The 12,240-nt window shown below is 38.5% G+C and overlaps 1 protein-coding gene across 1 annotated transcript in view; it reads right to left on the reverse strand.

Moving 5' to 3' along the window:
* Positions 1 to 4,544: 4,544 nt before the first annotated feature.
* Positions 4,545 to 12,240, reverse strand: part of LOC139644517 (ras-related protein Rab-26-like) — a 59,646-nt gene continuing 51,950 nt past the window's right edge. Inside the window, exons 6-9 of the mRNA XM_071519890.1 lie at positions 8,629 to 8,694; positions 8,211 to 8,267; positions 5,261 to 5,337; positions 4,545 to 4,668 (exon numbers count right to left, since the gene is read on the reverse strand). Of these exons, the coding sequence (XP_071375991.1) occupies positions 4,569 to 4,668; positions 5,261 to 5,337; positions 8,211 to 8,267; positions 8,629 to 8,694 (300 nt within the window). The 3' untranslated portion in view covers positions 4,545 to 4,568. The remainder of the gene's footprint in view (positions 4,669 to 5,260; positions 5,338 to 8,210; positions 8,268 to 8,628; positions 8,695 to 12,240) is intronic.

Here is a 12,240-nt window from a genome sequence, read left to right on the forward strand (position 1 = left end):
GCATCTTAGCATATTCAAGCGACATTATGGAATTAATTCCTTTGCTGCCAGTTTTCAAAAAGTGGTAATTTTCATGCTACAGCGTAACACCACAAATGCAGATATCTACGAGTATATTCTAAATGATTCATTGCAATCCAATCCAACATATCATTCTTTTAAGCTTTTCAACCAATATTTCAATAATACATGGACAAGGTAATCTTCCCTCTGAAAAATAGTGAAAAAATATGACAAATACAGTTAAACATAAAAGTCGATAAAAAAAAATCTACTATTCAGGAACTAGACACAAAACAAATGTCCTATAGCTGACATATTGCTTAGTCTACAATTGTATTTGCACAAAAAATGTTTTGACGCCATGATTGCCACTAAAGAAACTTGTCCACAGCTGAATCTGAATCTCACCGCACCAGTGATGTGAGAGGAGCAGGAATTCAACAGAAAGCCTGTTAGCGACATTAGCACATGTAGATTATTGACTTTCTGGCAAGCATAAATATTGTCATGGACATGAAAGAAGTACTTTACACAAAGCCCATTTCATATTTTTTGTATTTTTAATAATTATATCCCCGAAATGAGTTTCGGGGATATTATGGATTCACCCCACCCACCGCCGCGTCCACCGCCGATCCTTCGAGTGAACGCTATAACTTGAACAGTATTTCACATTGATGACCCCTAGAGGAAGAACTCTTTTGATTTTGATGTGTTTATGATTATTATAACTATTATTAACTGATCAAATTAATGTCCATGTTATTTGGACCAATATCTCACCAATGGTGCATTATATTGTATTGAAATTTGTCAAAAGGATTGTTCAGGCGGTTATGGAGATTTGTATGAAGTTTGGACTTTCTGTGATTATTATTAATAAATTAATTAATACATTTTTGTACTGGTACTTTTTTATTATTATTGTTTTTGTCTTTGGGCTCAATTTCCTGTGAGATGGTAACACACTGAGACACACACACACACACACACACACACCCAGACACACACAGACACACACAGACACACACTCTGTACCTTCATGCTTTGGCAACATTGTTTGTAAATGTTAGAGCCATGAAACTTTGCACCATGGTCTAGTATGGCTTCAGTTAGACCCACAAGAAAAATGACCCCCATCGGCCTGATTGTGGCGCTATAAATAAAGGTCAGAAATAAAAAGTTGAAAGGGCTGTATCTCCCACACGGTTTGTCCGATTTACATGTAATTTGGTACACGTGTCCACCTAACTGTACTCTACAAATTTGCCATAAGGACCCTCAAGGTTCGCCTGGAAAGTTTTTGAGATATTTTCAATTATTTGAAAAACACATTTTTAACATCTCCTCCTACACCGTTTGACAGATTACCACCAAAATCAGTCAGTAGCATCTATGCTTTAAATTTTGTTCATAGATTATTTATATCTACTGATATTAACTCTTAAATTTGTGAAGGAGGCGTGGCCTATAAGCTAAATTGTTATAACTGTGGAATAGATGGTCCAATCATCATGAAACTTGGACAACATGTTCACATATAATGAATGAATGGACATGTGTGCAAAGCCATTCAAATATTGACCAATAGGGGGCGCCACAAAGGCCAGAAAACTGTATCTCCTAATCCAATTGGTGAAATTGCACAAAATTAAGTTCACTTGCTCTAGGACCATGTCCTTGTCAAAATCTGAAGTTTGGTCATCATTAGTGAAAGTGGGCATGGCCTATGACATTTTCACTTACCTGATTCGTATCTTCCATTGAGCAATAGTTAATATATTATTTAACATAAAGTCATCTCCTGTGTTCATTATATGAGTTTAAATTCAAGATGAGACCTGTTGATGTTGTCTGTATCTGGTGCCCCATTCTTTAATTCTCATTGAAGTTAACTCGCCATCACACTCTAATTCAGTTTCTGATACATACAGCGGATACATATGCACAAAGTGGATACACCATTGTTTCCATGTATCATTGTGTTTATTTTTTAACAGTTGTCTAATTTCTAACATGTAGCTTTTAATAGTGCCAAGCACTGCAGATTCAACAAGCTATTTGTGCTTTTTGTTCTTCTGTTTGTGTGATGTACATCATCGGATTCAAGTATTGCATTCAAGCATTTAGCAGTTATCATCATGCCATATAATTGTTTGTCCAGCAGAGGGAGACAAAGGCAAGGCTTCAAACATACTTAGACCTCCACTAAAACTCCAGCACATAGCCTAATCTCATCATTCCAGCGGCCATAAAATAATCCTAAAATTTAGGGGAAGATGTGTGCAGTGGATTACTTTTGTCCTTTCATAAGAGTGTTGAAGAGAAAATCATGAAGCTGTAAATGAGCAGTAAGGTGGTGTAGTGAGTAGGGAGCCCACCCATCAACTTGAAGCTCCGGGTTCCAGCCACCATGTCAGCTAGCATCTGTCCTGCTGACGTGTCACTGAGCAAAGGAATTGAATCCCTACCAAGCATGTTGTTCTGTAGCCCATGCTCTGAAATGGGGTAAGTGAAAAGAGAATTTCCCCACGGGATCAATTGAAGGGTAAAAGTCATATTACCTTATGTTCTTTATTGTAGTTAACTTGAAGTTACAAGAAGGGAGTTGCACATAGAAAAAAAAGTAAAACAAAAAAGATAATACATTACTTGGAATATCAAGTGGGGAAAAATATGAGAATGTAAATACTGTACAGTGAGATATTCAGTTTCTATGGTTTTGTAAGTCTAAGAGAAGCAAAGATTACTAAGATATGGTACCTACTAAGCAACAGTCATATAAAATAAGGCCTATGTTTCTTTTAAGAAGAATAGGCTAAATACTGTTAGGTAATAAGAAACATACGCTACTGGTCAAAAATGTGAAGACATTTCTGACAAAACAATGACATAATACTATATACACCATTCATATATTCATATATGAAAACATATGAGCAAAAAAAGCAAGACGTACAGCAGCCCACCAATGTTTGCACTGACTACAAAATAAAACATAATGGCAATTTTATACTGCAAAACAGAATTGGATACTTATCCATGTTGTTATACAATACTTTTCATAACATGGTCAACAAAGAAATTCCCCCCCACCCTGTTCTTATTTAACTGCTATTAGCAAACCAAGAAACAAAGCATGATTTCTTCTACTACAGAAAACTCACAGTTCAATATTTTACACCATGTTATTTAAAATTATACTTTACCCCAATATATTATATATTTTTGACCTTCATCTATTTTCAAAACAAATAATTTAGGAGTCAGTTAGGGATTCTTACTGATATAAAAACCAAAGTTGTGATCAAGAAGTGAGGTTGCATGAGAGCTCTCCAAGACTAAAGGTATGTTTCCTGGGGCTCTTCACACAGCTGATCCCCTATTATTGAAAAACCCTGATAATGGGTCTGATAAATCATTTAGATAGGACCTATGCACTACTATACTTCTTGATGTTACATTAAACTATAGCATAGTTGCTTTTGCATCTAGCACGCCATTGGTACTGAATTCAAAACTACCATCTGGCTGGTTTATATCAGCTAATGATGTTGTTCTTTACTTCACTTCTTTGTATAGAAAATAGCAATATCATTTACTTCTGTGTTTAAGAAGAAATATATTTTTTCCTATATGAACAACTTTATCATGGAAATGCTTAGATTGAGATAATGCTGGTGAGCTAAAGTGGCTCTGAGGAGCCTGTTGACTGATTGACAGAAACACTGAACCACAGACAGGTTACACAAACATTAAGTACATGAATGCTCATCCACATGTTGACCAAGGGAACATTCAAACAACACATTCTGATGTGGTGAAATGAATGATCTCACAAGATATGGATTTTTATCTCTGCAATAAGGCTGTAAATTCTATAATATCAACCTGGTGGGGCTGCCTCATTCCACGATCAAATAATCACTTAAGTGTCATCATCATATAAGGTAACGCAAAGGTAACTGCTAAGAATCAAAGACCCAAATCCTATGCTGGAGTCAAAAGCATATCATACAGCTACAGTTACAGAGGTAATGCCCATCAGTAACAGAGGTGTATGGCAATGGGGTCTGACGGATGAATAACCAGGACTGATCTGCGGCTTAACTCCTGCAGTTAGTCTTTTGCATTGCAAAGCAAAATCTGGGGGTACATTCACAGCTGCAGAAGGAGGTGGGTCAGTTAGGTAAAGCAGGCCACACAGGGTGGAGGAGGGCATTGAGATGAGACAGCACAACATAGGTAGGTCCTGTGCACTGGAACACAGACCGGAGAGACCACAGACATTTACCTCGCTGAAGCTGACTCCTTATCTCTCTAGCTCAGGCCAGATACAGACACTGCATCTTCATAGGAGTGGAACACATACTGTATGGAGATGGGTGATACACAGATGCATTCCGCACATGGAGACATATACACACACACACACACACACACACACACACACATACACACACACACACACACACACACACACACACACAAACACACACACACACACACACACAGGCACCCACATGCTCATGCGAACACAGGCCCAGATGGCGACTGGGACAGGCTTAAGACCTGCAGCAGCCAGTGCCCTTCATCTCCTTGTTTACGTAGTCCTGGAGCTTAAACTTCTCACTGGGATCCTTCATAGACCGGTGCTTCAGCTCCCTGAGAGAGAGGAAGAGGATAAGATAATATGAAACAAGAGGCACTTGAGTTGCTCAATGTCCCACCATAATCATCACAATGTATCACAATGCACTAGCTATGCTAATGAGGTCATTAATTGAATAAATGAATGTATTAATAAGCAAATGTTTCTATATCAACATACTTTTCTTCATATAAAACATGGGTGGTATTGATATGAACTCAGCATCTTAAAGCACTAAGGAAAGCATTTTTTGCATTTATTTTTTAATATGCACATTTATGCAGCAAGGTGCTCCAAAATCTAATCTGATCATCTACTCTGTAGGGGGAACTGGTGGCATCAGTATGAACTTTGTATTGTGTATTGTTCTTGAGTTATTGTGCTCATAAGATTGTGTCTACACCCAGACACACGGACGCCACCATTACAGCATAATGTCCCCCATACCATGTACCATATGCGTCATAAAAGAAACAGAGAGACATAGATAATGATGGAATGATAAAATGCTGGTAGGTCAAGAGGAGTAGTATGCGTTAAAATGATGAAATATCTCTTAATCACACCAATCAATAACACTTCCAGAGGGGAGAGGCAGGTACTCACTTAGCCACAGCGGTGAACGCAAGCTCAACATTGAGACCTGACTTGGCACTGGTCTCCATGAAGGGAACTCCGAACTCCTGCACAGCAAAAGCAATGACAGTTATTGGAGATATGACTTTGAGCTTCACCCTTTTACCCCCAACAGACACCAACATACCAATGATATGACACCTCTGACTTCAGACTTATGATTCCCTGGTGCTGTATAAAGCTGAAAAATGAATTTCACTGAAGACTGTAAGATGAAGACTACATAGAAGGGTATAGTAGACCTTCCCAACACAAAGAGCAAAGTAGTTTACTTTCCAGCTCCGATGTGATAAATTGTCTCCCAGCCTCTCCTCTGCAGGGGAATTTGTCTTAGCCCACAGTGATGACAGAACTGATGTGTTTTTTTTCTCTTTCCCAGGCTGAGCTTTAAGTTAACTTAGTGGCACTTTAATGCTTCCACTGCTGGAGAAACGCTTGGCTGTATGCTATTTGTATTGTATGCCATGTTCTGAAGCAACAGTCAGGGAGATTGAAAAAGTGTCTGCTAAAGTTTCAAAGCTCGGTAGTTGTATTTACAGCTGCATTGGAGTTCACAGAGACTATGAAATTGAGTAAGACTGAACTGCAGAATGTGTGTCTTGTGAAAGCTCTTAAAGCTTTTCTAGATGATGCTCAAGGAAGGGATCTATATTGGAAATACTCATTATCAAATGCTCATAATCTACAGTGGAGCAATACATCAGAGATGCCTGGTCTCTCTCATTCTTATTTATCTTTTATTTTTGCAGATGGTGCAAATTTCTTACAACACAGAGAAAAAAATTACTCAGAGATAAAGAGAAGGAGAGAAAAAGACAGAGAATTGATCTCTGTATTGTAGCAGAACCAGGTCTCAACAGCACAAAATGGACCCTTGAGTAACTTTCTTTTCCAGGAACAAAAATGACCCTTCACCTTTAAAGCTACAAAAGTGTCACCTTGACGCTGACCAAGACTAAGGGGGGATCTCCTCCACCAATCAGACAACTCTTCTGAAATCTACAAGTTTTATCTACAAGCCACATCAGACTGCAGACCAGGATCTCCCTCACACACACAGACTCACACAAATTAAAATAAGAAGATTTATTTTTATCTGGACCAGAAGACTATTGAATTGATGTTGGACAATTAGTCACATTAGATAATTAAATACATTTTGTATCATGTTACCAAAAGGATCAGGAATTGCTTTCTCCCTTCTCTTTTTAGTTCTGTAGAAAACCCCCACCTTTCTGGATAGAGCCATAAAAGTCGTAAATCCATAAATTCTTTTCATTCTTGGTTTAGTCCTCTTCTCTAGGTTGTATTTCCTAATGTCTCCAACAAGTTTTTAGAATAGTGTGAATTATATACTAAATTGGTTAATCAAATACGCTTACAGTTTTTTCTGATTGCTTAGGCACTATCTTTGAAACTATAGGCTATTTTTGCAAAACTCTACACACTAACCACAAAACCTTACACCAAACCAGCAAAACATTATACATCTCTTGCAAAAGCAAACAAATGTTTTTGTTTTCTTCTACTGCGCTTTTGTTGTTTGAGGAGTGTTACTGTAGAACATTTTGAGAAAAAAAAAATTAACTTTCCCCCCTTATTTGTATTGATAGTGTGTTATGTTCGGAATACACATCTATACTTTACACATTTGGATACCTGTGTGTATGTGTGTTTACTACATGTATGACAAAACTTTATTGCAAACTGCTACGCCCTGCACACAGAAAAAGCAAAAGCCACAAGTGTTTTTCATTTATACTATCAGTGCGTAGTTGGTGCTTCGTGTGCTTATTCAAATTATGGTTTGTGTGTACTGTATTGACGCCAAAACACAATTTTTAAAAGAGTTTGAAGAGTTTTGCAAGAATTGTTTGCTTGTATAATGTTTTGCTGGTTTGGTGTAAGGTTTTGTGGTTAGTGTGTAGAGTTTTGCAAAAACAGCCTATAGTTTCAAAGATAGTGCCTAAGCAATCAGAAAAAACTGTAATGGTTTCAGAGATAGTGCTTCAAGAATCACTGTTAGTGTTTAAGCATTCAGAAAAAACTGTAAATGCTTATATGCTTATATTTACACATTCTTGGCCCCCACATTGATAATTATGTTCTATTTCATTGTTTCCCTATATCAACCACCAAAGTTACTATGTATTTGTGATTTAAATATTAAGATTATAAAGTATGTATCTAGGCTATTCTGCTAAAACAACTCAGTTCACAGCAAAGTTTGAACAGTGAAAGTTTTATTGTCTAATCATGTTTCATGTAATGGTTTTATGCAATCCATAAGTGTTTGTTTACAGGTTTCATAATGTTCACCGATTGACAACAGTAATTGGTCGAGTATGTAAAATTGAAAAAACAAGCAACAATCCTTTACAACCAGCTACAGTGTAACACTGAAAATGCAAAAGGCATAAACCTACTGATAAGATATTCATAGTAGTGTTTTGTGTTGAGCACATCAGTGTGTTGTTGGTTGGTAGAAAGATCTATTCATATGATGGTTGTGTGTGTCATTTTGATGCAAAAAAACATTTTGGAAAGAGAAAAAACAGTTTTGAATGCAGTGTTTGTTTTTGCTAGAGATTTGTAGAGTTTTGCATTTTGTGTTTGTGGTTTTGTGTTCAGAGTTTTGAGAAAATGAGCCAAAGATTCAGAAAACGTGTGTATACAATTGTGAAAAACTGTAATACTACTACAGAGAGGAAGAACAGTGGAAAGCTGTACAAAATAAACAATGTTTTCACTGTAGCTGAAAAGATGAAAACCACGTGGTTGTGGAAATATTTGTGGTACTGTTGGATGCAACTTCCGTATATGAAGTATCTGCCTAACCCTAACCCCAATTAGTTTCACAACAGCTGGACAGTGAAAAATGGTGTCCATGCTTTTACTAATTCGACTCTATAATCCTCACCTTGGCAAGCCTCTCGCCATCTTCTTTCTTCACCACCCTGTCATGAGTGGCATCAGCCTGGTGAGACAGGGAGCGTTAAGTTCACACATGTCAGCATCACAGCGACATCAGTGTTGAAACCACAACGGGGGGGGGGGGCTGAAACTATTGGCTGGTGTTTGTGTTTGAAAGGATAAGAATGATTGTAGTTTAACAATGTCTACTACTAAAGCTATTGGTAAACAATGGTACACTAACATAGCTTCAAGTTGTTTTGGTTGCTGTTTGTATATTTGTGTTTGTATACATACAGTACATTGTCTGTATCTGTGTGTATGTGTTATTGCTGTGACATCTGCCTGTTGCTGTAGGAGATTTGCTGCTCCACTTGTGCTTCCGTTTTGTCTCTAAGTCAGAGATATTTCCCATAATGCCTTGCCTTGTTTCCCAGCAGCATCAGGACCACATCCTGTTGGGCGTACTCATGGATCTCTGTCAGCCATGCCTGGTAACAACACAGAACAGAGCACAGGAGGAGACAAGAGAGAGAGGAGACACTAGGTGTTAAAGACAAAGAGGAGACAATTATTAGTCTGAAGACATAAAAGAACGCTTCGATTCAGAAAAAGAAAACCTTGTCTGGGACTTGACAAGGACGAGTCTGAACATTAAATTTAATAATATGAATAAGAGAAAGGTGAGAGCGAGTATGACATTTAGAGGATGAATAAGGGCGAAGGAACGTAAAAAAAAAGCGAAGACAGGTGGTAAGATGGCAAAAAATTGAGGCAAAGACAAAGAGATAGAATGGACAATAGTCAGAGAGTGAGAGAGAGATGATGATGAAATGAAGGGAATGTAGCCACCATCTGTGAGAGTTACACTAACTAATACTAAGCAATCATCATAGTCATATTAATAAATCTTGGATGTACATAGGGGAAATGATAAAGCTTTATGGCACCCCGACCAATTGTGCCAGAGCCAAGCTGCATACTCATCTGACAACCCGTGGCTGGCTTCATCACATCACAACAAACAAACATCACTCGTGACTGTATAAGCTCCCACAGCAGCCGAGCCATCCATCTACTGTTAATAAGTATTTAATCAACAGAGGCAGAGATCTGCAGGCCCCCCCTGCTGATATAATATCCCTCATCTCAGCACAATGCTTAATTGTACCCAGAGTGAATTACTCTACATTGGATTCCTGACTGGCTGGTGATCAATCCTCCTTTTCTTTAGCACCTCTGCTCCAGAGCTGTTTCCCTGTGACGAGTCTCTTGTAATTAAATCTGTTGATGACTTGGCGTTTGTATAGTCATTTCACCTGGGTCACCTCCAGCCTAAGGTCACGTTAAATAGCGAGAGTTGAGATGGGAAATGTGTTAGCAGTGCCTGTGCATGTCAGTGTGTGTCCGCGGGGGGGGTGAGACTATGTGTGTGTGTGTGTGCATAATGTGTGTGCATGTGTGAGTGAGTGTATGTAAGTATGTCTGAATGTGTGCTAGGTAATATTCAGTTTCATATCTCTACTTGTAGTGACCTTATCATTACGAAACCTATTCATCTACCAACTGCAATTTAACTAGTGGTGGAAAAAGTACTCAAATCCTTTACTTACGTAAAAGTAGCAATAGCATAATGGATAAATACTTTGTTAAAAGTAAAAGTCTCACATACACATTTTTTACTTAAGTAAAAGTATAGAAGTATTAGCAGCAAAATGTACTTAAGTATCAAAAGTAAAAGTACTCATTCTGAAGAATGGTCCCTTTCAGAGTGTTACATTATTGATGCTTTAATCTTTAAGAAGTATTTTAACATTGTAGGTGGTCCAGGTGGCGCTAGGTCTAACTACTCCATATACGGTTGGGGAGTTTAAAATGTAACATCATATAGCATATAGCATGTAGCATCATATTTTATGAGCTTATTGTATGTTTTGCACGTAAAAAAAAACATATTGTGCAAAGTAACTACAGCTGCCAGATAAATGTAGTTGAGTGAAAAGCACAATATGTCCCTCTGTAGTAGTAGTGTAGTTGTGTAGAGTAGTGTAATAGTAGTAGTAGTGTAGTTGAGTAAAGAAGATGAAGAAGATTCCTTGTCATCGTACAAGTACAACAAAATTTATCCTCTGCATTTAACCCATCACTAGCATTTAACACAACACTAGGAGCAGTGGGCAGCCACAGTACAGTGCCCGGGGGGTTACTGTGCCCGGTCCCGGGGGACCTGGGGGACCAACTCCAGTTTCTTTTTTTTCCAGTGCCTTGGTCAGGGGCACCAACAGCAGTATTAACCCTAACATACATGTCTTTTGATGGTGGGAGGAAACCGGAGCACCCGGCGGAAACCCACACAAACATGGGGAGAACATGCAAACTCCACACAGAAGGGACCTGGGATGGACTGGGGTTTGAACCCAGGACTTTCTTGCTGTGAGGCAACAGTGCTAACCACTGAGCCACCGTGCTGTCCCAAACATCCTAAACGTATGAAGTCTCACAAAATGGAAATACTCAAGTAAAGTGCCAGTACAGTACTTGAGTAAATGTACTTACTTTCCATCTCTGAATTTAACCACATAACTCACTCCCATGAGGGTCTACAGACAGAGCTAATCTACAACAGGAGCCCATCCTTAACACTTTCTCTTAGCTCCTCTCTCACTCTTCACATGTACTCAAACCATCCAAACTCAGGAGCCTCATGCCTTTGTCCAATCAGCTCCCCTGGGGATCCACATCTAAGGGAATGATGCATGGCCCACAATAACCCCACCTGATTAGCATTACATGGCCATGCTCACACACACACACACACACACACACGCACGCACACACACAGGTGCATAATAATAAAAAATCTGCATTGCATTTAGCTAACATCTCAGCATATCGTATATTAAACTTGTGCTATGAGTCACTCACTTTCACAAAAGAGTCTCAAAAAGGGCTTAATGGTTCAAGTGGGACTACGCTGCATTTTATTCTAAAACTCCTCATTTCTATTCTAAAATCTCTCTGGATTAGGTAGATTGTACTCAAGTGCCAAATGCATCCCAGCTATGAAAACACCCATCAGCCTTGATTCTGTAACCCTCTGTAACGCTGCATGCTCCCATCATGTAATAATGATGGTATCACATTCATTTTTAGTTTTAGTTCAGTGATTAAAGGAGAGAAGTAAAGTGATAAAACTACAGACAGAAGAGATGCAATTAATAATCTGTGCAGGTGAGATTAAAAAAAAAATGCCCAGGGGTTTATAATAACATTTCATCTAAAAAAAACAAAAAATTAAACAAATTAAATTGACTATATGGTGGAAAATAGATCTATTAAACAAAATAATAATTAAAAAATAAATTAATACAGCCATAATGCAGGCAATTAAAACATAGGGTGAGTGTAAGTGAGTGTCGTAATGAGTGGGAGGGTGTGTGTGTGTCAGAGAGAGAGAGAGAGAGAGAGAGAGAGAGAGAGAGAGAGCGAGAGAGAGAGAGAGAGAGAGAGAGCCTAATAACTCATTAGTGTTGTAGGCCAGCATTAGTGTTGAAAGGTACTATGTGTTATGACAACCTATACAAATATGGAGAGTGGGCCTCATGCACCAACATTCTCTGAAAATTCTCTTAAATTTATGTTAAGAGAAAAAACAAGAGAAGTTAACTCCAGATGCACCAAACGTTCTTAACCATCCAAATCTGCTCTTACCCAGGTGTGCTGAATGATGAATCCCACTTGATCATAAATTGGAGGCGTGTGGCCGATTGTTTGTTATTAGCATAGGTAACGCCCCCTAAACACCATATAAGGGCAGGTGTTGTGCCGTGTCCAAATACTCTGGCACATGGCCAACAATTAGAGAGGTGCTCTTGGCAATCTGAAATGGCTCAGCAGACATTCATCCGTCTCATCAAATAGATCTGTGCGATCTCTAAAAATGCGTTCTCTGCGTAAGGCCTGGATGGCCAAAGCATCTAAGAGCAGTATATAAGCCATTCAGAAGCTGAACACACGCAATATCAGCCAAGGGTTTT

The sequence above is a fragment of the Centroberyx affinis genome, unplaced genomic scaffold, assembly GCF_046629955.1.
Source record: "Centroberyx affinis isolate AG114_WGS23_722 - 3 ecotype Tasmania unplaced genomic scaffold, CSIRO-AGI_Caff_v1 ptg000748l_1, whole genome shotgun sequence".
Classification (NCBI taxonomy): Eukaryota; Metazoa; Chordata; class Actinopteri; order Beryciformes; family Berycidae; genus Centroberyx; species Centroberyx affinis.